This window comes from Coptis chinensis, chromosome 1 (assembly GCF_015680905.1).
Source record: "Coptis chinensis isolate HL-2020 chromosome 1, ASM1568090v1, whole genome shotgun sequence".
NCBI lineage: Eukaryota > Viridiplantae > Streptophyta > Magnoliopsida > Ranunculales > Ranunculaceae > Coptis > Coptis chinensis.
Genome location: NC_141456.1, coordinates 3,124,212 through 3,150,737, shown reverse-complemented (window position 1 = coordinate 3,150,737; position 26,526 = coordinate 3,124,212). Strand labels below are relative to the sequence as shown.

The following is a 26,526-nucleotide window of genomic DNA, read 5'->3' as shown; positions in this document are numbered from 1 at the left end:
CTTAAATATGGGCCAACCCAACAAAAAGAGGCCCGTCATCATTCCGCTACTATTAAACGCAACAAAAAACAGTTTGTTTCATTCATAAAAAAAAAAAAAAAATGTTCATTTGTAAATTAGACATTATTTAGATTTAGACTTTAAGAGAAATGGAGTCACCAGCGATTCTTCTAGAAGATTTCGGACAAAGAGTTGATCTAACACGAAGAATAAGAGAAGTATTGGTAAATTATCCAGAAGGAACAACAGTTTTAAAAGAATTAATACAAAACGCGGATGATGCTGGTGCTACTAATGTTTGTTTATGTTTAGATCGTAGAGTTCACGGTGTCGACTCTTTACTGTCTCACAAGTTATCCGAATGGCAAGGACCTGCATTACTTGCTTTCAATGATGCTCAGTTTACTGAAGATGATTTCGTTAGTATTTCAAGAATTGGTGATAGTAAGAAACACGGTCAAGCCTGGAAAACTGGTCGTTTCGGGTAACTCTTTAATTATTTAATGCCAGTAGTACTAGTAGTAGTTTTACGTAGTAGTAGTATTGATGTACAATTAGTATTTCAAGAATTGGTGATAGTAAGAAACACGTCAAGCCTGGAAAACGGGTCGTTTGGGTAACTCTTTAATTATTTAATGCCAGTAGTTGTACTAGTAGTAGTTTTACCTGTAGTAGTAGTATTGATGTACAATTAGTATTTCAAGAATTGGTGATAGTAAGAAACACGGTCAAGCCTGGAAAATGCCCTAGTAGTAGTTGTTTAGTATTGGTAACTTTTAATTATTTAATACCAGTAGTTAGTAGTTTTACTAGTATTAGTAGTTTTACCTGTAGTGGAAAGTAGTAACTTTTAATTATTTAATTGATGTACAATTAGTATTTCAAGAATTGGTGATAGTAAGAAACACGGTCAAGCCTGGAAAACCGGTTGTTTCGGGTAACTTTTTAATTATTTAATACCAGTAGTTGTACTAGTAGTAGTTTTACCTGTAGTAGTAGTATTGATGTACAATTAGTATTTCAAGAATTGGTGATAGTAAGTAAATGTACAATTAGTATTTCAAGAATTGGTGATAGTAAGAAACACGGTCGTTTCGGGTAACTCTTTAATTATTTAATGCCAGTAGTTGTACGACTAGTTTTAGCTATAGTAGCAGTATTGATGGTACAGTTTTTTTTTTAAGAAACACGGTCGTTTCGGGGGTAACTCTTTAATTATTTAATGCAGTGGTGGTTATGCGACTAGTTTTAGCTATAGTAGCAGGGTGGGATTCAATTCGGTCTACCATTTGACGGATGTGCCATCGTTTGTGAGTGATAAATATGTTGTATTATTTGATCCCCAGGGAGTATATCTTCCAAATGTTTCAGCAGCGAATCCTGGAAAACGTATTGAGTATGTTAGTTCTTCGGCTCTGTCACTTTATAATGACCAATTTTTACCATATTGTGCTTTTGGATGTGACATGAAAAACCCTTTCCACGGAACTTTATTTCGTTTTCCTTTGAGGAATGTAGAGCAGGCAGCTGTTAGTAAGCTCTCTAGGCAAGCGTATTCTGAAGATGATATATCATCTATGTTTGTTCAGCTTTATGAGGAAGGAGTGTTTACTTTGCTATTTCTTAAAAACATTGTATCAGTTGAAATGTACATCTGGAATCCTGGGGCTTCTTCACCACAGAGACTTTATTCTTGCTCTGTAAGCTCACAGAATGAAGAGACAGTTTGGCATCGCCAAGCACTTCGTAGGCTTTCGAATTCATCTAGTTCAGAAAGCAATGGAATTGATTCATTCTCACTGGACTTCTTGTGTGAATCAAATGTTGGATCTCAATTAGAAAAGAATGTATCCAGCTTTTTCATAGTGCAGGCAATGGCTTCAAAATCGAGTAGAATTGGTGCTTTTGCTGCTACTGCTGCCAAAGATTATGATATTCACCTTTTGCCTTGGGCATCTGTTGCGGCATGCTTATCAGATAGTGCTGCGGAGGTAAACTTTCAATGTAAACACTTATTACATCTATATATACTCGTTTGTTATTATAAACTTTCTGAATGCTAATCACGATTTTATTCAAGTATGACTTTTCAGATTTGTCTCATTCTCTACATCCTCATGATTGCGTAATAATGAAATGATCATTGTGTATCTGGATTAATTTATTATTATTATTATTATATACATTCGTCTTTGTCTTTATGTTACTTCTGCTGTTGTTTGACTAAACAATTGCCTCATTCATGGATAGAAAGAAAACCACGCTGCTTGTTTTTCTGCATTTCTCGAATTGTAAGTATAGTACTAGCTGGCTAACACTATAAATGGCATGTATGACTTTAGCAGGTTGATATTCTACAGCATGGGCGAGCATTTTGTTTCCTTCCTCTGCCTTTAAGAACTGGGTTAAATGTTCAAGTGAATGGTTACTTTGAGGTTTCATCAAATCGCCGCAGTATATGGTATGGAGCTGACATGGACAGAGGTGGAAAACTTCGCTCCGACTGGAACAGACTTTTATTAGTAGATGTTGTGGCCCCACTTTTTGTAAAACTGCTGCTTGGTTTGCGCAGCCTGGTAAATCCATCTGGGTTATACTATTCTTTATGGCCTACTGGTTCATTTGAAGAACCATGGAACCTTTTGGTCGAGCAGATTTACAAAAGCATTGGTAACACTCCGGTCTTATACTCAGATATCGATGGAGGAAAATGGGTATCACCCACTGAAGCTTTTTTTCACGATGAACATTTTGCCAAAAGTACAGAACTTGGTGAAGCTCTTTCTCTGTTGGGATTGCCAATCGTCCATTTGCCAACATCCCTGACAAACATGTTCCTGAATTATGACCCAAGTTTTCAACAAAGAGTAATCAACCCTGCAACTGTAAGGAGTTTCCTTAGGGAGTGTGGAACCCTTACTACATCAAATAGACTTTGTAAATTATTAATGTTGGAATATTGTCTCCAAGATCTGATTGATACAGATGTCGGGAGTCATGCAAATGGTCTACCTTTATTACCTCTAGCAAGTGGTGAGTTCGGATGCTTTTCTGAAGCCTCACATGGGATTTCTTATTACATCTGCAGTGAGTTAGAACACACGCTACTTTTCAGAATTTCAGATAAATTAATTGATCAAAAGATTTCTCCAAGCATAATGAGAAGGCTTTCAGCTATTGCAGAGGCTTCAGGAGCCAACATATTGTTCTTTAATGTTCAACACCTTCTCCAGTTATTCCCTGCATTTGTCCCTGCCAATTGGAAACACAAAAGAAGAGTTTCTTGGGACCCAGCATCCTATGCTAGCCATCCGGAGTCATCATGGTTGTTGTTGTTTTGGCAGTATCTTGGAGATAAGCCCGAATGTTTGCCTATATTTGGTGATTGGCCAATCTTGCCGTCCACTTCGGGACATCTATACGCACCTTCAAAAAATTCAAAATTGATTAACTCGGAAAACTTATCTAATACAATGAATGATCTCCTGGCAAAGATCGGGTGTAAGATACTGGATCCTAAGTATGGGATTCAACATCTAAAGTTATCTCAATACGTCTATGGTGCTAATGGTGCTGGTCTTTTGGGTGCAATTTTTGACATTCTTTCCCTAAACGAGGACATTAGACAAACATTTTTGCATATTGAAGAGGATGAGAAGAACGAGTTGCGGCAGTTTCTTCTTGACCCGAAGTGGCATGTTGGAGATTCTATAGCTACTTCTCAAGTCCAAAACTGCAAGAGGCTACCTATTTATACAGTTTACAGTGGTGAATCTACTCGTACTTTATGTTTTTCTGATTTAATAAATCCTCAAAAGTACTTAGCTCCATTAAATGTGCCTGAGTACTTGCTAGGGGGTGAATTCATTAGCTGTTCGTGCTATACCGAGGAAGAAATTTTACTTAAGTATTATGGGATAGAGCGAATGGGTAGGACATGCTTCTACAGGAAACAGGTGCTGAACAGAATTCATGATTTGGAACCAGAGGTTCGTGACACAGTAATGCTTTCTATTCTCTGTGACCTACCTCAGTTGTGCATGGAGGATGCATCTCTGAGAGAAGCTTTGAGAAAGTTGGAATTTGTTCCCACACTAAATGGTTCTTTGAGGTGTCCTCAGGTGTTATACGATCCTCGTAAGGAAGAATTATATGATCTGCTGGAAGATTCTGACAATTTTCCTTCTGGTGCATACCAAGAATCTGGTGTCCTGGACATGCTACAAGGTTTGGGCCTTAGGACATCTGTGTCGACTGAGACAATCATACAAAGTGTTCGTCAGGTTGAACGGTTGGGGCGTACTGATCAGGCAAAGGCATATTCAAGAGGCAAGGTGCTTCTCTCGTACCTAGAAGTTAATGCAGCCAAGTGGATGTTCAATCCATCCGATGCTGGTCAAAGAATGATGAGAAGAACAATATCCCGGGTTGCAACAGTATTCAAGCCTCAAACCGTGGAATTAGATCTGGAGAAGTTCTGGAATGATTTAAGAATGATTAGTTGGTGCCCTGTTCTTGTTCAATCTCCATATTCATCTCTACCCTGGCCTTCAGTTTCATCTGTGGTTGCTCCTCCAAAGCTGGTGAGGTTAAAAACAGATTTGTGGCTTGTTTCAGGAAGCATGCGTATACTGGATGGGGAATGTTCATCAACAGCTTTATCAGTTGGCTTAGGTTGGTCGTCCCCACCTGGAGGAAGTATTATCGCATCCCAACTTCTTGAACTTGGGAAGAATAATGAAATTGTCACAGATCAGATTCTTCGACAGGAATTGACTCTTGCAATGCCACGAATTTATTCTATATTAGCAGCCATGATTGGTGCGGATGAGATGGACATTGTAAAGGTTGTCCTAGAAGGCTGCCGTTGGATCTGGGTTGGAGATGGATTTGCAACTGCAGAAGAGGTTGTCCTCAATGGTCCTCTTCATTTGGCTCCTTACATACGTGTTATACCTGTTGATTTAGCTGTTTTCAGGTCATTGTTTTTGGAGCTTGGCATACGGGATTACTTGAAGCCTGCAGATTATGCTAGTATTCTTGGTAGAATGGCTGAAAGGAAAGCTACTGCTGCTTTGGATGCACATGAACTCAGAGCAGCACTATTGATTGTGCAGCAGCTTGCTGAAGTTCATTTTCAGGATCAGCAGGTTCAAATCTATTTACCAGATGTGTCATCCAGGCTGTTACCCGCCACCAGTCTTGTTTACAATGATGCTCCATGGTTGCTTGACTCTGAAGACCCTGAGTGTGCATTTGGGAACACGTCTAGTGTACCTTTGAATTCGAAGAATACTTCTCACAGATTTGTCCATGGGAATATCTCAAAAGATGTCGCGGAGAAGCTTGGTGTGTGCTCACTTCGTCGGATATTGATTGCTGAGAGTGCAGACTCCATGAATTTGAGTTTGTCTGGGGCAGTTGAAGCTTTTGGACAGCATGAAGCTTTGACTACCAGACTTAAACATATAGTTGAAATGTATGCTGATGGTCCTGGAATTTTGTTTGAACTAGTGCAAAATGCAGAGGATGCAGGAGCATCTGAGGTGATATTTCTCTTGGATAAAACTCAATATGGAACTTCGTCTGTGCTTTCTCCTGAAATGGTGGATTGGCAGGGTCCTGCTCTTTATTGTTTCAATAGTTCTGTTTTCAGCCCACAAGATCTTTATGCAATCTCCCGAATTGGTCAAGATAGTAAACTTGAGAAGCCTCTTGCAATTGGGAGGTTTGGCCTTGGCTTCAATTGTGTTTACCATTTTACAGATATCCCTGCTTTTGTTTCTGGGGAAAACATTGTAATATTTGATCCCCATGCCTGCAATCTTCCTGGTATCTCTCCTTCTCACCCTGGCTTGCGAATCAAATTTGTAGGGAGAAGAATTTTGGAACAGTTCCCTGATCAGTTTTCACCCTTTTTACACTTCGGCTGTGATCTGCAGCGCCCGTTTCCTGGAACCCTCTTCCGCTTCCCTCTAAGAAGTGAAAGTGCGGCATCTAGAAGCCGAATAAAAAAGGAAAAATATGCACCTGAAGATGTTCTGTCCCTTTTCTCTTCTTTTTCAGAAGTTGTATCAGAAACATTGCTTTTTCTCCGCAATGTGAAGAGTATCTCCATTTTTGTGAAGGATGGTAATGGTCAAGACATGAAACTTCTTCATCGTGTTCAGAGGCACCATGTTACTGATCCTGAAACTGAATCTCACCACTTGGATGCTATGCTTAAATTCATTCATGCGAATCAACAGCAGAGTGGAATGGATAAGGATCAGTTCCTCAGCAAGCTCAGTAATATCCCAGACAGGGATTTGGCATGGAATTGTAAGAAGATGGTGGTGGCAGAGAAAGATCTTTCAGGTGCTAGGTCACATTTTTGGTTGACCAGTGAAAGCTTATGTGGCGGACATACAAGTAAGAAGTTCATAGGTTTGGATAACAAGTCTCATAAAAACATTCCCTGGGCATGTGTTGCTGCTTACTTGCATACAGTCAATGTGGAGGAAGTAAAGGAATTAAAGGGTAGAACCACCGAAGAAGAATCTAGTAGTGATAATCCTGATACCTTTCTAATGCCTCCAGACTCCATGCAGTACAGGAGTGATTTTGAGGGTAGAGCCTTTTGCTTTTTGCCCCTTCCAATAAGTACTGGTCTTCCACTGCATGTTAACGCGTACTTTGAGTTGTCATCAAACCGAAGGGATATTTGGTTTGGCAATGACATGGCAGGTGTTGGGAAAGCACGATCAGACTGGAATGTTCACCTCCTTGAAAATGTTGCTGCTCCTGCGTATGGTCACTTGCTTGAAAAGGTTGCATTGGAGGTTGGTCCATGTGATCTGTTCTCTTCATTTTGGCCCACCGTAGTTGAAATAGAACCTTGGGCATCCATGGTGCGGAAGCTCTACATTTCTATCGCTGATCTCGGTGTCCGTGTCTTATACACAAAAGCTAGAGGGGGGCAGTGGATTTCAACGAAACAAGCTATTTTTCCTGATTTTGGTTTTGTCAAGGTAAGTGAGCTCGTTGAAGTGCTATCAGATGTGGGTCTGCCTCTTGTCAGTGTTACTAAACCAGTTGTTGAGAGATTTTTGGAGGCCTGTCCACAATTGCATTTCCTGACACCACAATTGCTCAGGACTCTGCTGATTCGAAGAAAACGCGGTTTTAAGAATAGGAGTGCAATGATGTTGACACTCGAGTACTGTTTAAGTGACATAAAGGTACCTATCTGCTGTGATAGTTTGTATGGTTTACCCTTGGTTCCTCTTGCCAACGGATTGTTTACAACATTCAACAAGAGGGGTGAGGGCGAAAGAGTATTTATTACATGTCAAAATGAGTATGATCTTCTCAAGAGTTCAATTCCACACGTTCTTGTAGAGCACAGTATCCCAGAAGAACTTCATCAGAAGGTGTATGACATAGCCCATTGTGGGGATTCGAATATCTCCTTGTTAACATGCCATATTCTTGAAGAGCTGTTCCCCAGGATTCTGCCGGCAGGGTGGAGGAATTGTAAACAGGTATCCTGGACCCCTGGCTGCCAAGATCACCCGAGTTTAGAGTGGATAGGACTGTTGTGGAGCTATTTAAGGTCATCTTGTGATGACCTTTTGGTGTTCTCTAAGTGGCCTATTTTACCTGTTGATAGCAGTTCTCTTTTGCTGCTAGTCAGAAATTCGAATGTGATTAGGTATGATGGGTGGAGCGAGAACATGCTGTCCTTGCTACAGAAGTTAGGATGTTTGCTCTTGAGGTTTGAACTCCCTATTGATCATCCCCAGTTAAAGGATTTTGTGCAGGATCCAACGGTAACTGGAATCTTAAGTGCTTTACATGCAGTTTCTGGTGAGTCATTGTGTATTGAGGAATTGTTTGTTAATGCATCAGAAGGAGAACTGCATGAGCTTCGTAGTTTCATTCTCCAGTCGAAGTGGTTTAGCGAGGGCCATATGGATCATAGGCACATAGATATGATCAAGCAACTCCCTATCTTTGAGTCATACGGAAGTAGAAAACTTGTCAGTTTGAGCAGACCTACCAAATGGATTATACCAGAAGATGTAAACAAAGATCTTTTGGACGGAGCCTTCGTTCGTACAGAGTCAGAAAAAGAGAAAAGCATCCTTAGAAACTATCTAGGTATCAGAGAACCAACAAAAGCTGAGTTTTTCAAAGACTATATACTCCATCGCATGCCTGAATTTATTTCACAACCAGAAACCCTTTCTGCCATTTTACGTGATGTGGGGTTGTTAATTAGAGAGGATAATTCCATTAAGTCTTTGCTCTCAGAGTCTCCATTTGTTTTAGCAATCAATAGGACCTGGCAACATCCTTCCAGGTATCATAATCTCTCTCTCTCTCTCATAAAAAAGTGATATTGGAAATTTCTCGTGACACTTTTCTGTGGTATAAAACAAAGTCCAACACTTTGTTTCCGCTATTTCCTGGTGATGTGATGATATATGTTGGAGGATTTGGAAGGAAAGGAATGCCAGAACCCTTTGAAGACAAATTCTCCGCCTTTAGGAAAATGATTTGTAATGTAGAATCACTCTGTGGGTTTCGACTGCCTTAATAATTGGAACAAGGGATCTAAGATATCAGGCTCTTATATTTGGGTGGGTTAACATAATCTTGTCACAAATTTAATGTGTCCTTATCGTTTATAATGTGACCCCCTTAGTAAATTTCTGTTCTCTGATGGAAAACAAAAAGAATAATAACCATCATTTACGGTAACGAACTAACAATTGTTCTCCAGACCTCTAAGCTGACAATCTTTGAATTTCAGTTTATCTTCTAAATTCGAAATTGGCAGATTATAATTTTCCTTCTTTTCACTTCTGAAAAGCTTATGCTCTTTTTCCACTTCTAGTTTCCTCTAATCTAGAATTTGTGATGTTATCACAAGTCTACAGCACAATACATATGCTTTGAAATTTATTATACTTATTTCCAGATGTATATCTTTGTAGGCTGTATGATCCTCGCGTCCCTGGGCTTCAAAAGTTGCTGCATAAAGAAGCTTTTTTCCCTAGCAGAGAGTTTTTGGAAACTGAAACTCTTGATACTTTGGTCACCCTTGGACTAAAGAGAAACTTGGGACTAACCGGTTTATTGGATAGTGCTAAGTCAGTTTCTTTGTTGCATGATTCAGGGGACTCAGAAGCACTGAATTATGGAAGGAGGTTACTTTCCTGTCTAGATGCTATAGGATGTGATCTTTCCAAAGCCGCCGAAAGTGCATGTAACCACACAAATTTTAGTAATCCTCAATCTGATCACACGGATAATGGTTTGGGTGATAAAGATGCAGAGTTTGCTCAGTCTACAATTAGATGTGAAGAGAGCTGCCGCTTATGGGATCCGGAGATTTTTCATTGTTTGGGTGATGATGCCAAGCGTGGGTTAGACGAATTTTTTTGGTCAGAGATGAAGACCATTACGTGGTGTCCTGTTTACACTGAACCACCTCTACAAGGGCTACCGTGGGTAATACCTAAAAAACAATTAGCATCACCACTCATTTTAAGACCCAAATCACAGATGTGGATTGTGTCATCTATGATGCATATACTAGACGGTGAATGCTGTTCAACATACCTGCAGAGTAAACTAGGCTGGATGGATTGCCCAAACTTAGGGGTATTATCTACACAATTAATTGAGCTATCGAAGTCCTACAGCCAACTTAAGGTGCACTCTATACTGGAATCTATTGTTAATGATGCACTACAGAGGGAAATCCCAGAGCTTTATTGCAGATTGCAAGGGTTCATTGGCACTGATAGTTTCTTGAGTTTAAAAGTGGCACTGGATTGTGTTTCATGGGTTTGGATTGGGGACAATTTTGTTTCTCCAAAGTCACTTGCATTTGACTCACCAGTGAAATTCCATCCTTATCTGTATGTGGTACCATCTGAGTTATCACGATTCAAGGATTTGCTTTTAGCATTAGGTGTCAAATTAACTTTTGATACTTTGGATTATGTGTGTGTTTTACAATTCTTGAACCTCGATGTTAAGGGCATAGCACTATCACATGAGCAGTTAGATTTTGTCCATTGTGTCTTAGAAGCTGTTGCAGATTGCTATTTGGACATGGCACCAAATGATGCTTCTAGTAGTGCATTATTAATACCAGATTCTTCTGGAGTTCTGATGTGCGCAGCGGATCTTGTGTATAACGATGCACCTTGGATGGAGAACACTAACCTTGCTGCATGCCATTTTGTGCATCCAAGTATTAGCAATGATCTGGCCAACAGGCTGGGGGTACAATCTCTTCGTTGCCTCTCTTTAGTTGATGAAGAAATGACGAAGGATTTGCCCTGCATGGATTATGATAGAATTAGGGAACTTCTTGCGCTGTATGGGAACTGTGATTATTTGTTGTTTGACCTTCTTGATTTGGCAGACAGCTGCAAAGCGAAGAAGCTACATTTTATATTTGACAAACGTGAACACTCACGCCAGTCTTTGCTACAGAACAACCTGGGTAAGCAATGCTTGTTTGTTTGTTGTACATCCACTGTTACATAAAGATTTGTCTAGTTGCTCTGCGTTGAGATGCATGGACAAGGCCTTGAAATGTGTTTTCCCCCTTTAATGCTTCTTTGTTAACTTTTATTAGATAAGTTGATGTGTTGAGTATGGTCCTTCTAGCTAACAAGTAATGCAATCAGAGTAATGTAAATCATCTGGCAATTTTTCTGGTTCCCCATGTTTATACCTTTTGGTTCCCCATGTTTTGACTATTTTAACTTTGATTACTCGGCTGTACAATGTCAGGGTTTTGTTTGTTCACCAAAACTTGAAACTTAATTATCCAAAACGAATAGTTGCCAAAAGTTATGTTTGGAGGTACTTAATTTTGTTTAAGCTTATCCAACTGATTATATTAGCCAGCAAGTTGTTGGTTTCAAATGTAAATATTTATCATGAATTTCTTTTGGATTTCTAATATGAAGTATTTGTTTGGAGGTTGATTAAGTGTACTAAACTTTGTGAAGATTATTTATTTATTTTTTTAGCATATTACTCATGAAGTTGACAACCCTATTATAATGTAAGTGCGTACTCAATTTAAGTCAATGAATTGGATCTACAACTTGGGTTCTTTTTCAGTGAGTTCTCTATGATTCAGGTGATTTTCAAGGGCCTTCTCTTGTTGCTGTTCTTGAGGGGGCTACCTTGAGTCAAGAAGAAGTCAGTAGTCTCCAGCAGCGTCCTCCGTGGAGGTTGCGTGGCAATATTCTTAACTATGGTTTAGGACTGCTCAGTTGTTATTTTGTATGTGATCTCCCAATGATTGTTTCGAGAGGCTATTTTTATATGTTTGATCCACTTGGCAAAGCTTTTACACCCCAATCTGCCTCTGCCAAAATGTTCTCTTTGACAGGTATATCATCTAAGTTAATTCAGTCTGCAGCGTGAGAGCATAATGTTTTTAATGGGACTAAAAAGTCCTTATAGTTTTAGCTTCTTGGTCTATTGTAGATCATATTCAAAATAATTGATCTATTTTTTTTACATGACCTTTTTTAATTGATTGTTAAGAGGCTAGAAGTAGCATATTAGAATATGGGGTTTAGTCCCACATCGAGTAGGTCTACTCTCCTTATATTAGGAGAGTCACCCCCCCTATGTAATAAACAACTCTGCTGTTATCAATATATTATAGATTTCTACTGTCATCATATTTTAAATCGAGACTAATCAATGAGGATAAGTTGAACATGACTTATATCACCGGTTTAGGATGATAATCGCTAATAGATGTCTGACTATTTACTGCGAAAATCCAAAGCTCTGTACTCTTCTTTGGCTATTGCACCTTCAACGTCTAAGAAAAGTACACTTATTCTAAGAATAAAAACTTTAATATGTCTGCATCATTGATATACTTTTACGCCAGGGATACAAAATGTGGTGTTTTTCTCATATGTGAAAGTTCTTTTACACCAGGGCTAGGACTTGTTGAGTTCTATGGCATCTTTGAAGGTAGGGCAGGGATCGGGTCGGGTATGGCTATATCCGAATCCGAATAGTTTCATAATATCCGAACCCGAACCCGATTATATCCGAAATTTAATATCCAACCCGACTAACCCGATCGGATAACACTAAAAATTAAAAAAAAGCCCAAAAAATATATCCGAACCCGAATCCGATAGACCCGTCCCCTGACCCAAATAAGTAAACGGATATAAAAACCAACCTGAACCCTAACTATTCGGGTTCGGGTCGGGTCGAATTCGGGTCAAACCCGACCCGATTCCCTGCCCTATTTGAAGGTGGAAATTATTTGGAAACTGGATATGTACTTGATCCATTTTAATACATATTTGTATTTTGTATCTTAACATTTTTTCATAAATGCTTAGTAAATATCTTATATATTCTTATTGGATGGTCAAAGAAAAATGCCCCGGGGAAAATCAAAATTTATCTATCTACTTGATTAGATCTATACAGCAGTTTCCCTAAAAATCTCATTCATCATCCGTGGTATCTCACTCTTCCTTGACTATGATTCGATTACCAACATTTTGTACAATGACGTCCTTAATGTTGTTTTATTCACTTAAAAATTGTTGCTTAATACTCTTTTAGGTACTAATTTGGTTGAGAGATTTCGTGATCAGTTCAACCCGATGCTTATTTCTCAGAATATGTCATGGTCATCATCAGACTCAACAGTTCTACGCATGCCCCTAACATCAAAATGGATGATAAATGGACTCGACTATGGTCTTAAGAAAATCATGGAGATATTTGACAAATTTGTCTATCATGCATCTAGATCGCTTCTGTTCCTTAAATCAGTTTTCCAGGTACAACGAGTCATAATGTTTAGTTGTTGATCATATACTAAATTCACACATCTTTTGCTCCACTTCTATTTTGCATCCCCCACATATATTTCTTTGGATTTGTAATATCCGTGTCTTCTAAGATCTTCTGTTGTGCAATAGAAATACCTAGAACAGAAAATGAAATATTTTCAGATAAGGAGGTTGATACAATGTGCTCTAGTATCCCAAGGCATAAGCCTGATGCCAAAGATGTGGCTAACGCAATAAAATACTTTGATTTTTCCTTTAAAATATAAAATTGTTCAACTAAAGCCTTTGCTATGGAAAGGTGGAAACATCTTAGTAGGAATTGGAAAATAACATATATGTCCTGCAGCTTGCTGTCCTCTGGGGGCGGAGCAGGGTTGCTGCATTATTTTAATCTAAATTAGGTGGGTTATTTGGGTGTGTATGGGCCTATGGGGCTTAAGACTTCTATTTCTTGCTATTGGTAAACCAATAAATACATTTCGTAGTGATATTAAAAACTTTAACTGTTCGCATGCTAACTCAAATGAACTAGTAATTCTGTTTTGGGTTAGTTAGAGCAAGTCCAATGGGGTGTGATATGGGCTGCTAAAGGCCATATAACACCCCAAAAACCAAAATGTCATTCCAATGGGGCAGCTAGAAGGCTCCTAAATTTGGCTAGTGTGATAAACCCAGCCAAATTTGTGGTCTTGTCTAGCAGTTGCCATAATAAGTTTCAGGAGATGGACGGCACAGTTTCTGTGCCATCTGTGTGCTAAATTTCGATGGATGGCAGAAACTATGCTGTCAAAAAATTCAAAAAAAATTTCAACATAAGTTCCCCAAAAAAAACCAAAAACATTAATGGACAGAGGCGGCAGAAATTTGTGCCTAGTGTGATAAACCCAGCCAAATTTGTGGTCGTCAGTCAGCAGTTGCCATAATAATCTTGACAGTTTTGTATCTCTAAATTGATGGATCAACTGTCTGTCCAAAAAAAATAACCCCAATGGACACGGCAGAAACTCTTTCCAATTTCATCCAACACTTTCACAATTTACAGTTGACAGTTGAGGGTATTGGGGTATTTTCACTACAGTTGACCATGAAGATAACGGTCAAGACGTGTTGACTTGGACAGGGAGTGAAAATGGGGAGGGAGGGGTATGTCTAACTAGCCCTTCTGTTTTAACAAAATATTGTTTCGATTACTTTATGTCAAAAGGGTTTCCTTAGGCATATTAAATCAGTATTCTATGATGATTTTGTGAAATAGACACGCCATATTTTGAAAAAATCCGTGTCGTATCCGTGTCCGTGTCGGACATATATTGCATGTAATTTACCTCGAATTTTGATATTTTGCTGTGTCCAACAATTCGTATCCGTGTCCGATACGGCGTGTCAATGTAACCTAGGATATAATCATTGCAATTACACCAATACTAAAGAAATTAGCCAGAAGCTAATCTCCAATGACACAGACCCATGCCCCTAGTACTCCCTATTATGAAGGCTGTTGGTGAGGCACTACAATATATATGAACGGACCCCAATACCATGAGCTGTTGGTGAGGCACAGCAATGTATGTGAAGGGACCTCAAATCGAACAATGGGTACGCACACACCTAAGAACGCCACGGAAGTGGGGATCCATACTTCACATGTGGTCTAGATGACTTTCTCATTTGATTAATGAGTTTGGTTGTGTTAATTAAGAGGGTTCCGAAGGTATGGAGTCTTCAGTTAATCAGTTGTCTCTGTTGTTTCATTCAGTACATAATCATTGCAATGGGTATAGTTCTTAGAGAGATGAATTGTGTTTTATAACACATATAATTATTCCAAGGAAGCTTCTGTTGATAATGAATTTTTAGGTTGCATTTTGAGACTGTTCATGCATTTCAGGTGTCATTATCTACTTGGGAGCAAGGAGATTTACACCCATGTCAATATCATTCAGTTTGTGTTGATCCATCATCTGCAATACTGAGGAATCCTTTCCCGGAAAAGAAGTGGAGAAAGTTCCAAATATCAAGATTATTCAGTAGCTCAAATGCCGCAATCAAATTCTACAGTATAGATGTGCACATGGTTCAAGGAGAAACTAAAGTTGTGGACAAATGGCTGGTGGTTCTTAGCTTAGGTTCTGGGCAAACAAGAAATATGGCTCTTGATAGGTATGTCTGTTCTAAAACATTTAAGGGTTCTTACACCCCGTTCAGATAATTGCGAAATGAAAACCATAGTTTCTGGTGCGAAAGATACTTTATATTATACTATAGATAAGTGATTTGTTGAGTTTTAAAGGTTCGTAGACTCGGCAGTAAGTCTATATTTGAAAGTTGTTAATATTGCAAGTTGTCTTTTGGGTGTAACCTTAAACAAAATATTCAAATGTGAAAACTAAAGAGGTGTTGGAATACTTTTTACTCCCAGCTATTTGCTAAACCTCCTTATGTCTCAGGTGCTCATTTGAGTCATTTCTGATACCAACATATATTGGTTGTACTAGAAGGTGGTTCAAGTCACCATGCCATGGTATATTTTGTGTGCATGGGCATGATATGCTATACGCCTATACCGTGCCCCCACCCCAACAAGAAGCTTCCATGGTTAAGAGTGACTTAATTTCATTTTGATGCATTAAAAGTATTCTCCACTTATAGCACACTTGACTTCTGCAGGCGGTATCTGTCATACAACTTAACACCTGTTGCTGGAATAGCAGCTCACATATCGAGGAGTGGGGAGCCTTCCAATGTTCATTTCTCCAGCTGCATTTTATCACCTCTTCCTCTATGTGAAGGTCTGAGCATACCTGTTACTGCTATTGGATGTTTCTTAGTGCGTCATAATGGAAGCCGTCAACTATTCAACCGCCAGAACATCACTGCTTCAATGGAACCACAGGTTGATGCTGAAAATCAACTGATAGAAGCCTGGAACAAAGAACTACTGTCGGGTGTATGTGATTCATATGTAGAGCTTGTGCTGGAAATGCAAAAACTGAGAAGGGTGCCCTCGACTTCAAGTATTGAATCAAGCTCAGTACCTGCAGTTAGTCTTATTTTGCAAGCTTATGGGGATCAAATATATGTATTCTGGCCTAGGTCTATAGTGAGGTCTTCATCTAGTAATCAGCCCAACTCAGATTCTAGCAATCCTAGTCCATTGAAAGCATTTGAAGCAGAATGGGAGTGCTTGATAAAACAAGTGATAAGGCCCTTCTACGCACACCTTGTTGACCTTCCTGTCTGGCAACTCTACTCTGGTAATTTAGTCAAGGCTGAAGAAGGAATGTTTCTTTCCCAACCTGGGACTAGTGGGAATGATAGTTTGCCACCATTTGCAGTTCATAGTTTCATCAAGGAACATTATCCTGTATTCTCAGTACCATGGGAGTTGGTGAATGAAATTCAAGCAGTGGGAGTTAAGGTTAGAGAAATTAAGCCTAAGATGGTCCGGGATCTCCTGAAAGCTTCATCGATGTCTATAGCACCCCTATCGGTTGAAACATATATTGATGTTCTTGACTACTGTTTCTCTGACATAGAGCTGCATAGAACTTCTAATCAATCTGAAGCTGATGCCACGGTGGAGCAGTACAGCATTGATTATATCAACAGGCCAAGTATACAAGACACTAGTAGCACTGCTTCATCATCAAACTCAAACATGCAGGGATCTCATAGGATATCTTCCCAAAGTCCAGCTAACCAAGGAGGGGATGCACTAGAAATGGTTACAAGTTTAGGGAAGGCACTATTTGATTTTGGCCGTGTGGTGGTTGAGGATATTGGTAGGGCAGGAGTCCCTTCTATTCAAAGGAGTACCGTTACAGGTGGTAATAGCAGAGGGAGAAATGCCAATCTAAAGTTTCCATCCGTAGCTGCTGAGCTCAAAGGCGTGCTCTGTCCAACAGCAATAAGCAAGCTTGCAAAGCTTGGGGTTATTGAACTTTGGGTTGGGAGCAAGGATCAGCAAACACTGATGCAACCACTAGCAGCAAATTTTGTACACCCAAAATGTCTGGAAAGGTCAAACCTGGCTAATGTGTTTTGCAACCAAGACATTCAGAGATTCTTAAAATTGCAAAGTTTCTCACATCACTTACTTTCAAATCACATGAGGTTACTTTTCAGTGAGCATTGGGTTAATCATGTAATGGGATCAAATAAGGCCCCTTGGTTTTCATGGGAAAATAGTTTGAGTTCAAGTGGCGAAGGGGGCCCTTCTCCTGAATGGATAAGACTCTTCTGGAAAAGTTTCAGTGTATCAGGAGACCTTTCAGTGTTTTCTAATTGGCCTCTTGTTCCTGCTTTCCTAGGTAGGCCAATATTGTGCCGTGTACAAGAGCGCCATTTGGTGTTTATTCCACCACCTATTACAAGTAGAGCACTTGTAAATGATACCTTAGAATCAAGTATCGAAGGGAGTGACCTGCCTAGATTATCGGATTCTGGTGACTCCAGATCTGAATTGATTGAGTCCTACCTTTCAGCATTTGAAGTTATCCATTCAAGATACCCTTGGTTGTCATCACTACTTAACCAATGCAATGTACCAGTGTACGATTCCTCTTTTCTTGAGTGTGCTGCTCCATGTAATTGTTTCCCTCCTCCTGGCCAATCTCTGGGACAAGCGATTGCTTCGAAGCTTTTTGCTGCTAAACTTGCTGGCTATTTTTCTCAACCAGATTTTCCTGTGGCATCTATTCGTGACGAACTATTTGACCTCTTTGCTTCTGATTTCACTTCCAATGAAACCACATATAAAAGAGAAGAACTTCATATGTTGCGAGCTCTCCCTATATATAAAACTGTGACTGGGACGTATACGAGGTTGCTTGGCCATGATCAGTGTATTATATCACCTAATTCGTTCTTCCAGCCACTCGATGAGCGTTGCCTGACTTATTCTGCAGATTCGGGTGGAAACATGTTTCGCGCACTTGGAGTTGCCGAGTTACATGATAGAGAAGTATTGGTTAAATTTGCATTGCCTGGGTTTGAGGGGAAGTCTCAGGATGAGCAAGAAGATATCTTAATTTATCTGTACGAGAACTGGCAAGATCTTCAATTAGATTCTAGTGTACTTGGCTCTTTGAAAGAGACTAAGTTTGTGAAAAATTCCAGCGAACTCTGTCTTGAATTATTTAAACCCAAGGATTTGCTTGATCCTAGCGATTCCCTACTTACATCAGTTTTTTCCGAGGAGAAAAACAAGTTCCCTGGTGAGAGGTTTATAACTGATGGATGGCTTCATATATTGAGGAAGACGGGACTACGAACAGCAGCAGAGGCAGATGTGATACTTGAATGTGCAAAAAAAGTAGAGTATCTTGGAGGCGAATGCATGAAAACTGTAGAAGATCTTGATGATTTTGAGGCAAGCAGTTCCAATTTCCGAATTGAAGTTTCGCCAGAAATATGTTTATTAGCAGTGTCTGTGGTGGAGTCTATCTTTTCAAATTTTGCCATCTTTTATGGAAATAACTTCTGCAATCTGCTTAGTGAGATTGCATTTATACCAGCTGAAAAGGGGCTTCCAAATGTCATTGGCAAGAAACGTGGGAGGCGAGTTCTTTGTTCATATAATGAAGCTATTCTGCTCAAGGATTGGCCTCTAGCTTGGAGCATTTCTTCAATTCTAACTAGTCAAAACATTGTTCCTCCTGAATACTCTTGGGGAGCTCTCCATTTGCGAAGCCCTCCAGCTTTTTCTACTGTATTAAAGCATCTACAGGTAAAAATATTATTATTTTAATTTTATTTATTTATTTTTCAGTTGTAATTTACCATCCGAGACAAATTCATCCAGGTTGTTGGGAGAAATGGTGGTGAAGACACTCTTGCTCACTGGCCAATATCATCAGGCATGATAACAATCGAGGAAGCTTCTTGTGAGGTTTTGAGCTATCTGGATAAGATATGGGGCACTCTCTCTACTTCAGGTCAGTTTCCAGATCTATCTCTGCGATTAAGTGGAATCGGATCTTCATCTTTTATGCTTGCTTGTCCATTTTCTCATGCATGAATTGTAGAGCAAAGACAATGCTTTTGAACTTTGAATATCTGCAGCAATCTTCATCTATTAATTCTTTGAGTAATAAACATAAGGATTCAATGAGAAAAGAGCAAGAAGTACGTAAGAGAGAGGACAAGAGGGTACCTCACCAAAATCAATTGAAAGGAAGAAATAATTCTGAACAAAACAGACATTTATGATGATAACAATGTCTTTCTGTCTACTAAAGATGAAATCCTTAATTTTTCATTTTTCTCTCACCGCAGATGTATCCGACTTGCAAAGAGTTGCATTTTTGCCTGTTGCGAATGGCTCACGCTTGGTTACAGCGAATTCACTTTTTGTGCGTTTGACAATAAACCTCTCACCATTTGCTTTTGAGCTTCCCACTCGATATCTCCCTTTTGTGAAGATTCTCAAGGAATTAGGCCTTCAAGATGTGCTTTCTGTCACCAAGGCGAAGGATCTTCTGTTGAATCTTCAGGAAGCATGTGGATACCAGCGGCTAAATCCTAATGAACTCCGTGCTGTGATGCAGATTTTACACTTCATCTGTGATACTGCTGTTCAGGCCAACAATGGAGATTTCTGCTGGGTATCAGAAGCAATAGTCCCAGATGATGGTGGCAGACTTGTTCTTGCAAAACGTTGTGTATATGTTGATTCTTATGGGTCCCAATTTATAAGGTATATAGATGTTTCTATGATAAGGTTTGTTCACCCAGATCTTCCAGAAAGAATGTGTAGAGTGTTGGGCATTAAAAAGCTTTCTGACATTGTTGTGGAGGTAATATGTCTTTGCTATACAGCTTTACTACTTTGATATTTTCTTTGCTTCACTTTTTACTTATCGATTTTTTCGAATGGAGCCATCAGACATAAATTGTACATCTATTGTTTGCAGGAATTAGACCATGGGCATCAATTTCAATGTCTGGATCAGATCGGATCAGTTCAATTAGCAACAGTCAAAGATAGGCTAGCAAGCACATCTTTCCAGGCTGCTGTATGGACTGTGGTGAATAGCATAACAAGTTTGTTGCCTTCCTTTAAGCAAATGACTTTGGAGCAAATACGGCATTCGTTGGTGTATATTTCAGAGAAGTTACAGTTTGTTCAGTGCCTCCACACACGATTTGTGTTAGTTCCACAATCTTTGGACATTACCCGTGTGCGCAAGGAATCTGTTATTCCTGAGTGGAAGGATGAATTAGGTCATCGAACTCTTCAATTTGTTAACCAATCAAAAACATGTGCCTTTGTTGCTGAACCCCCTCATTATATTTCAGTTTTTAGTATTGTTGCCATGGTTGTTAGCCAGGTATTGGGGTCACCAATCCCATTACCTATTGGACCATTATTTTCCAGTCCAGAGGGTTCAGAGATAACAATTGTTGATGCATTGAAACTTAGCTGTACTCTAGAAGAGAATGAACCCAAAGATGGAGGTGATCAGTTGATAGGCAAGGAGCTTCTGCCACATGATGCTCTTCAAGTGCAATTCCGTCCATTAAGACCCTTTTACAGTGGAGAAATAGTGGCTTGGCGGACAGGAATAAATGGAGACAAGTTAAAGTATGGTAGAGTCTTGGAGGATGTGAGGCCATCAGCAGGTCAAGCACTTTACAGATTTAAGGTGGAAACTGCACCAGCGGAACACCACGCACTTCTTTCCTCTCAGATTTTCTCATTCAGAAGCATTTCAACAGAAAACGAGGTTTCCTCATCAACCATGGTAGACGAGTATAATGAAGAGATGAAAAACAAGAAGCGTCTATCGGTGCTCCAAAGTGCTGGAAGTAGCAAGTCCCAGCCCCAGGTGAGCTACTGTTGAATGACATTTAGTTTGGATTGGGTTAGTTATATAAAAATATAGCTAAGTTACAATGACACAGATATGTGTGTCCGTATCTGACACGGCGAAATATGAAAAGTTGAGGTATATCACATACAATGTGTGCATGTGTGTCCGACACGAACACGGGGATACGTTTCTGACACGGATTATTTTTGAAATATGGCATGTCCATGTAACATAGAAACCTAGCAAAGCCAGGCCAGAAACATTGAAAATCTGCTGAATAACATTGTAGACACAGGAAAGTAATTTTTAAGTTGTAAGGTAGTAGAGGTCAGTCAAATGCATAGGGGTTGACTTGACTTATTTGGCTTTCCCACATGGGAGATATATACTAAACTATATAGTTAAAGACTGCAACTGGTAGAGCTAAGGGAGATAATATGGTTCTGTATGCTATTGATTTGTCCTATAAGGGAGATGATATGGTTTTCCTTTTTCTTTTTGGGTCACCCTTCTTTTTTTTACAATGTATTGAAAATGCTACAACTGATCAAGTATATTGTGTCACAATTCACCAGTGATCTCGTAGATGACTTGCCTCACTTGGATGATCTACTAGCCATGCTTGGAGACAATGGATTTATCTATATTATTGTTTCTAATTTTATAGCTATTAATGTTTTTTTCTGTTGTTTTTCTTAACTGATAACACCGAAATACAAAAACATTATTGTTATGATGCAAATCCTGAAGGGTGATGCATAAACAACATAAATAACTTACAATATTGAGTTTGCTGATTTGTATGATACTTTTACCATTAATTAAATGATATAGTCATATAGCAGATTTCATGAAGCACGATACTGAGACTGTTTATTTTTTGGGGCAGCCACAGACAGCCAAAGACCTCCAATATGGCCGAGTGTCTGCGGCAGAGTTGGTGCAGGCTGTCCATGACATGCTATCCATGGCTGGGATCAGTATGGACACCGAAAAGCAATCCCTTCTGCAAACATCTCTGACTCTGCAAGAACAACTTAAAGAATCTCAGGCTGCACTTTTACTTGAACAGGTCTTCCTTCTCACTTCTGTCACACACACAGATAAAATAGTACAATCTTGATGTTTTGGTCCTTATGGACAGTTATTACACTGACGGTAATCATTTTGAAGTTTTTAAGCTCCCAGTGCGAACATAGGCTATTGGCTTCCTTCATTTATGCACTGATTTGAAGAATTTTATGTATCTACTACCCAAGTTATAAGATACTTGTGTCTGAGTTAATCTATCTTTCAAATTAGTTGCTGATATTGAAAAGATTTGCAGGAAAAGGTAGACACTGCGGTTAAAGAAGCTGATTCTGCAAAAGCAGCTTGGTCGTGCCGGATATGTCTAAGTGCTGAGGTCGATACGACTATAGTTCCTTGTGGTCATGTAGTTTGTCAAAGATGCTCAGCTGCTGTTTCCAGGTGCCCCTTCTGTCGTCTACAAGTCTCAAAAACTATTAAACTTTTCCGACCATGAAAAAGATATGATGCACCGCAGCCCTTAAAAGTTGATTGGTGCAAGTGAAGTCTGTCTGTTGACGCGAATTAGATAAATTGAATAAATTTGCAGAAGCAACAGATAAAGATTATTTCCTGATAAATAAGAAACACCCAGCATATGGTAAATTCAGATCCGCCATATGGTTCTTATTGATGGTATGAGTGGAAGAGAAAACTAGCAGGCCATGGCATTGTACACAAAAGCACCCTGTATATATTGTGATTCGATTTGCAAATTCAGTTTGTACAGATGAGAATGTAAACCCTTATTTATTTTTGTTGTGAATTTAACTCTCAAATGAAATATAGATGAGTGGGAAAGAAATACAAGCCCATGGTATTGTACACAAAATTATGTTTGTATTCCAACTGAATTTCACAAGTCCCTTTTATAGATATAGAGGATTATCACAAGTAACTTCTCGTCCCAAGTATTTTGCAACTTAAATTTTTGTTTCTCTCAGAGAACTGGATGCAGAACAAATACAAGGGTCCTGCAGCTTCATCTGCATTAGGTAGTACAAAATCGTCATTCCATTGGCAAACCTGTACATCAAAGATACTGTTCATGTATTGTTTGCATTTAATGAAAAAATAAAAAATAAAGAAAGAAACAAAAACATGGTTTTCTATTGATAAAATAATTCGCGGAACATGTCCATCTTTTTGAAGAGCTAGGAATTCTATCTCACCGTAGGGACTTGAGCTATCGTAATGTTCTGTGGGAAATGCATCTGTAGTTCTATGAAGTCTCCCACGCTCCCCATTAACTAAGTTACCCAGTAGAAATATTTTGTTTTTGTTTTCTGCTATGGAGTTTCACATTACCCACATTTGTTTGTCATTGGTGAGAGAACTTACATTTTTAGCCTACCAAATAAATATTCCCTGGTTGGTATCTTGGATAAAAGAATGCAGTGGGAATTTAGATAATCCAACTGCCGACTCATTGAATGCATTTACAAGAGTTTAGAACTCCAAAATGATTCATTGCAGCGACCCGTATTATTTTTTATTTAAAGACATCACATTGAAAATGAAGAAAGGATATGCTTACATGAGAGTAGAAATTTGAAGAGTTATCCGAGGTATCGAAGCAAGACCCCATCGTTTCCCAAAACAAATCCCTTGCTATCATTGATAAACCTGCAAAATTTTAAAAAAACACCCAGTTATCAGAAGTTCACATAAATGTTAAAAAATCTCACCCAGCAGGTGTTAAGGTCCTACAAAGAAACAAAGATCGTAAGGTGCAGTGCAGGGAACTTTAAACAAGGGAACCAACTTCATGTCACTCACTTGACTGAGTAGAGATTTGCGGCAATATCATCTGCTGCTTTATCTCGGCTCCATGTCTTGCCACCATTAGTGGTTCTCAACAGAATGCCGCTGCCCCCTGCTGCCCAGGCTTCATCCTGGCACCATGAAATCACTACCATAACTAAAATGAAGGAAAGACACCAAAAAATAAATGAAACCTAAGACTTACAATATGCATGAAAAGAATTGTAGTTATAGACTTGTAGTATAGAGAGACATTAGTAGTATACCCTACCCTTATCCCCCAAAACAATACTACAATGAACATAACTGACCAAGAGAATAAGTGGGGTGCTCTACCTTCATATTTTAACAGCAATGCTATCTCCCAAGCAATATTTTAAACAATTTAAGTAGACGATTTGAAAACTGAGATGCTTTCAATTACCTTTTCAAATGTGGATACACCTAAAACTAGTTGGTAATAATCTCAGCATTTATTCGACCACCTTTAGAACAACCAGATAAGCTGAGAGACAGAACAAGCTTGTCGCATACAAAGCTATTTGTCTTTGTTATGATAAAGTTGAGAACAAATAATTTACCTAGACTACAATTGACTACTTTGCGTCGAAGCTAATGCTTGTATCTAAAGGTGCTGTTTTATCTGTCAGACATTATCACAATGATAAACCTAAGACATAGAAAAAGGTTCACAATTTGTTTTACAATGCCACCAACTACATCTTTATGGACTCAAACTTCAGGATAATAGCATCTATCTTGTATTATATGGTAACAAAAATTCCTCTTCTTTTTAATCAAGCTCCTACAGTCCTAGTGCTGAAGAGGGAACTTAAGCCAACAAGAAACCAAGATTAAGTATTTTAACAGTAGATATGGCAAATATCTATACAGCAAATATCATGATTAAACTTTTGTAATCATCTCTAAAATTTATATTCAGTTGAATGTTACCTTTGAACGGTACCCAACATCTAGTATGCCAAAACCACGACTTTGCACTGGTACCTCTTCAAAATCCTCTGAAATCTGAAAATTGCATATGAAGGAAAGAAAAAGTGGACACAGAATCAGCCTATGAAGCTCCTTTTACAGTTTTACGTATAATAAGAAATGACTGAAAACAGTAAGGCCGTAAAGCTTTGTTCAGTACATATCAAGAAAACAAGATCTACTCATTTTGAAATGACTCAAATGAGATTATGCTCATAAAAATGAAACAAGATTACTTGCCCCAGTGCCTTTGCTGAGATAAAGTCCCCCACCACGTGCAAGAAGCCAAAGACCACCATCAGCTCTCCATCCCATGTTCTGGATTCTCCTAGCAACTGCCCTATTATGTGGCTGCCAGTATGGCTGTGAACCATGAAAATCAAAGAGATACTCATTACAGGTTAAAACCCACCATCCAACCAAAATATTGGTCCTTTTCCTCATCAACCAAAAAAATAACAGGAAAAAAGAACTACATTGTTTCAGATAATCTGACCTGCCCAGGCTCCCAAGTAAGGTAAAAGTTTCCACGGCTCGAGACGGCAACATAACTTCCATCAGGCGAGCGATTGACTGTATTAAAAGTACCTGTATAGTAACTTGCACCACTAATACCACTGGAAACTGTTCTGCAAAAGCAACAAAATCAATTTGAGTAACTGTTCTTTGGTTTTTCTTTTCCTTAAGCAAGAAACCATTACACTACATTTCTAATTTCCAAGTTGAATAAATCATCTACCTATTAAGAGTAGCTGAAACAGTCTCTTGAACAGCAGCTCTCCAGTTGTACCCTCTATTTGATGTAACATAAATCGCTCCTTCATCAGTCACCATCTCTGCACTTTTCTCTTCTGTTGCCTTTATATACACCTACACCAAAACCAAAACTAATCAAATTTCAAAACCATTGCATTAAAAAACACCACAAACTTATCCCACTCAAACTTGATAAAAAAAAAAAAAATTGGAAGAATGAACATTACAATATCTCCAGGAAGCTGAGCACTTAACGGAATTCGTTCCCAGCTTTCGCCACCATCAGAAGTATACAACAAAATGGAAGGTTTACCAACAATCCAACCTTCTTTGCCTTTAAAACTAATAGAATTGAATCTATAATTAAAATCTTCATCTTCCGCAGAAGGTATCGAACGCGGTACCCATGTGTTACCACCATCTTTCGTTTCCAACAGTGTTTGCCTTGTTCCAAGTAAAAAACCTACAAACAAACCAGTAAACAAAGCGAAAGCAAGTAATCAAAGAAATGAGAAATGTGAAAGAAAGAAAGAAAGAAAGATACCATGGTTCACATCTTCGGGGACAAAAGCAATGTCGAGAAGAACTACACCAGGGTCGATTGGTAGGTAAACTCTTTCCCAGTCAGCAAGAGAAGGAGTGTCTTCAGATCTAGCTGGCTGTTGATATCCAATAAGAAGAGTAAGAGCAAGTGTTTCAGTTATCAAGCTTCTCCTACTCAAAGAAGAAGAAGGAGCAGCTGCAGCTGGTTCTTGTTTTAAACAAGCTCTGGTGATGAAACGAGGTTGGGAATTTCTGTAACTGAAGTTTGTTGTTGTTTTGTTTATGAAGAAAGAGTGGTCGAGAGAAGGTGGTTTGAGTAATATTGTCGGGTTTGAGTTGGTGAGTTGCAGAATCGCCATTGTTATTTGTTGTATGATCTCTCTTTCTCTTATCCGAAAGCTTTCTTTTGCTTTAATTCAGCTTCGCGGGTAATTTCAAGTGGATAACGGTACTTAGAGTGTCCACGACTGCTTGTTGAACAAGATTGACAGTTTTGCCCCGATCCTTCAAAATTTTGGACGATTTAGAGCAAGTCTAATAGAGAGCTGCTAAAAGTGCCACGTACGCTTTTTAGCTTGCCCAGTAGGGCAGAGATCGGGTCGGATATGGCTATATCCGAATCCAAATAGTTTAATCTACTATCTATATACTAAAGCAGAGACCTTTAAAAGAGGATTTTTCTCCTACATAAGACTCTAATATGAGAGTTAGCCTTTTATCTATCTGTGAGATCT

At 39.0% G+C, this 26,526-nt stretch overlaps 2 protein-coding genes across 6 annotated transcripts; one reads left to right on the top strand and one right to left on the bottom strand.

The window, feature by feature from the left end:
- The first annotated feature begins 84 nt into the window (after positions 1 to 84).
- Positions 85 to 22,568, top strand: LOC147521343 (Zinc finger, C3HC4 type (RING finger) family protein). 4 transcript variants are annotated; one of them, XM_086558994.1, is made up of 13 exons: positions 85 to 484; positions 1,265 to 1,991; positions 2,346 to 8,344; positions 8,982 to 10,504; positions 11,153 to 11,407; positions 12,622 to 12,842; positions 14,743 to 15,014; positions 15,522 to 18,582; positions 18,658 to 18,790; positions 19,131 to 19,651; positions 19,769 to 20,683; positions 21,564 to 21,740; positions 21,996 to 22,568. In XM_086558994.1, exons 1-13 carry the CDS (start codon positions 150 to 152, stop codon positions 22,191 to 22,193), a joined length of 14,337 nt encoding a protein of 4,778 aa, XP_086415120.1. In that variant the 5' UTR covers positions 85 to 149; the 3' UTR covers positions 22,194 to 22,568. The 4 variants fall into 4 exon arrangements, with proteins under 4 accessions (XP_086415120.1, XP_086415112.1, XP_086415074.1 ...); XM_086558986.1 differs by having other exon boundaries at positions 2,343 to 8,344; XM_086558948.1 differs by having other exon boundaries at positions 86 to 484; positions 21,558 to 21,740.
- On the bottom strand, positions 22,557 to 26,212 carry HCF136 (photosystem II stability/assembly factor, chloroplast (HCF136)). 2 transcript variants are annotated; one of them, XM_086559024.1, is made up of 9 exons: positions 25,794 to 26,212; positions 25,477 to 25,712; positions 25,233 to 25,363; positions 24,990 to 25,122; positions 24,734 to 24,856; positions 24,455 to 24,529; positions 23,516 to 23,631; positions 23,274 to 23,362; positions 22,557 to 22,762 (listed from the first exon to the last, which is right to left on the bottom strand). In XM_086559024.1, the coding sequence occupies exons 1-8, from the start codon at positions 26,149 to 26,151 to the stop codon at positions 23,296 to 23,298; spliced, it is 1,239 nt and encodes a 412-aa protein (XP_086415150.1). In that variant the 5' UTR covers positions 26,152 to 26,212; the 3' UTR covers positions 22,557 to 22,762; positions 23,274 to 23,295. The 2 variants fall into 2 exon arrangements, with proteins under 2 accessions (XP_086415150.1, XP_086415170.1); XM_086559044.1 differs by having other exon boundaries at positions 22,557 to 22,722.
- Positions 26,213 to 26,526: the final 314 nt, after the last annotated feature.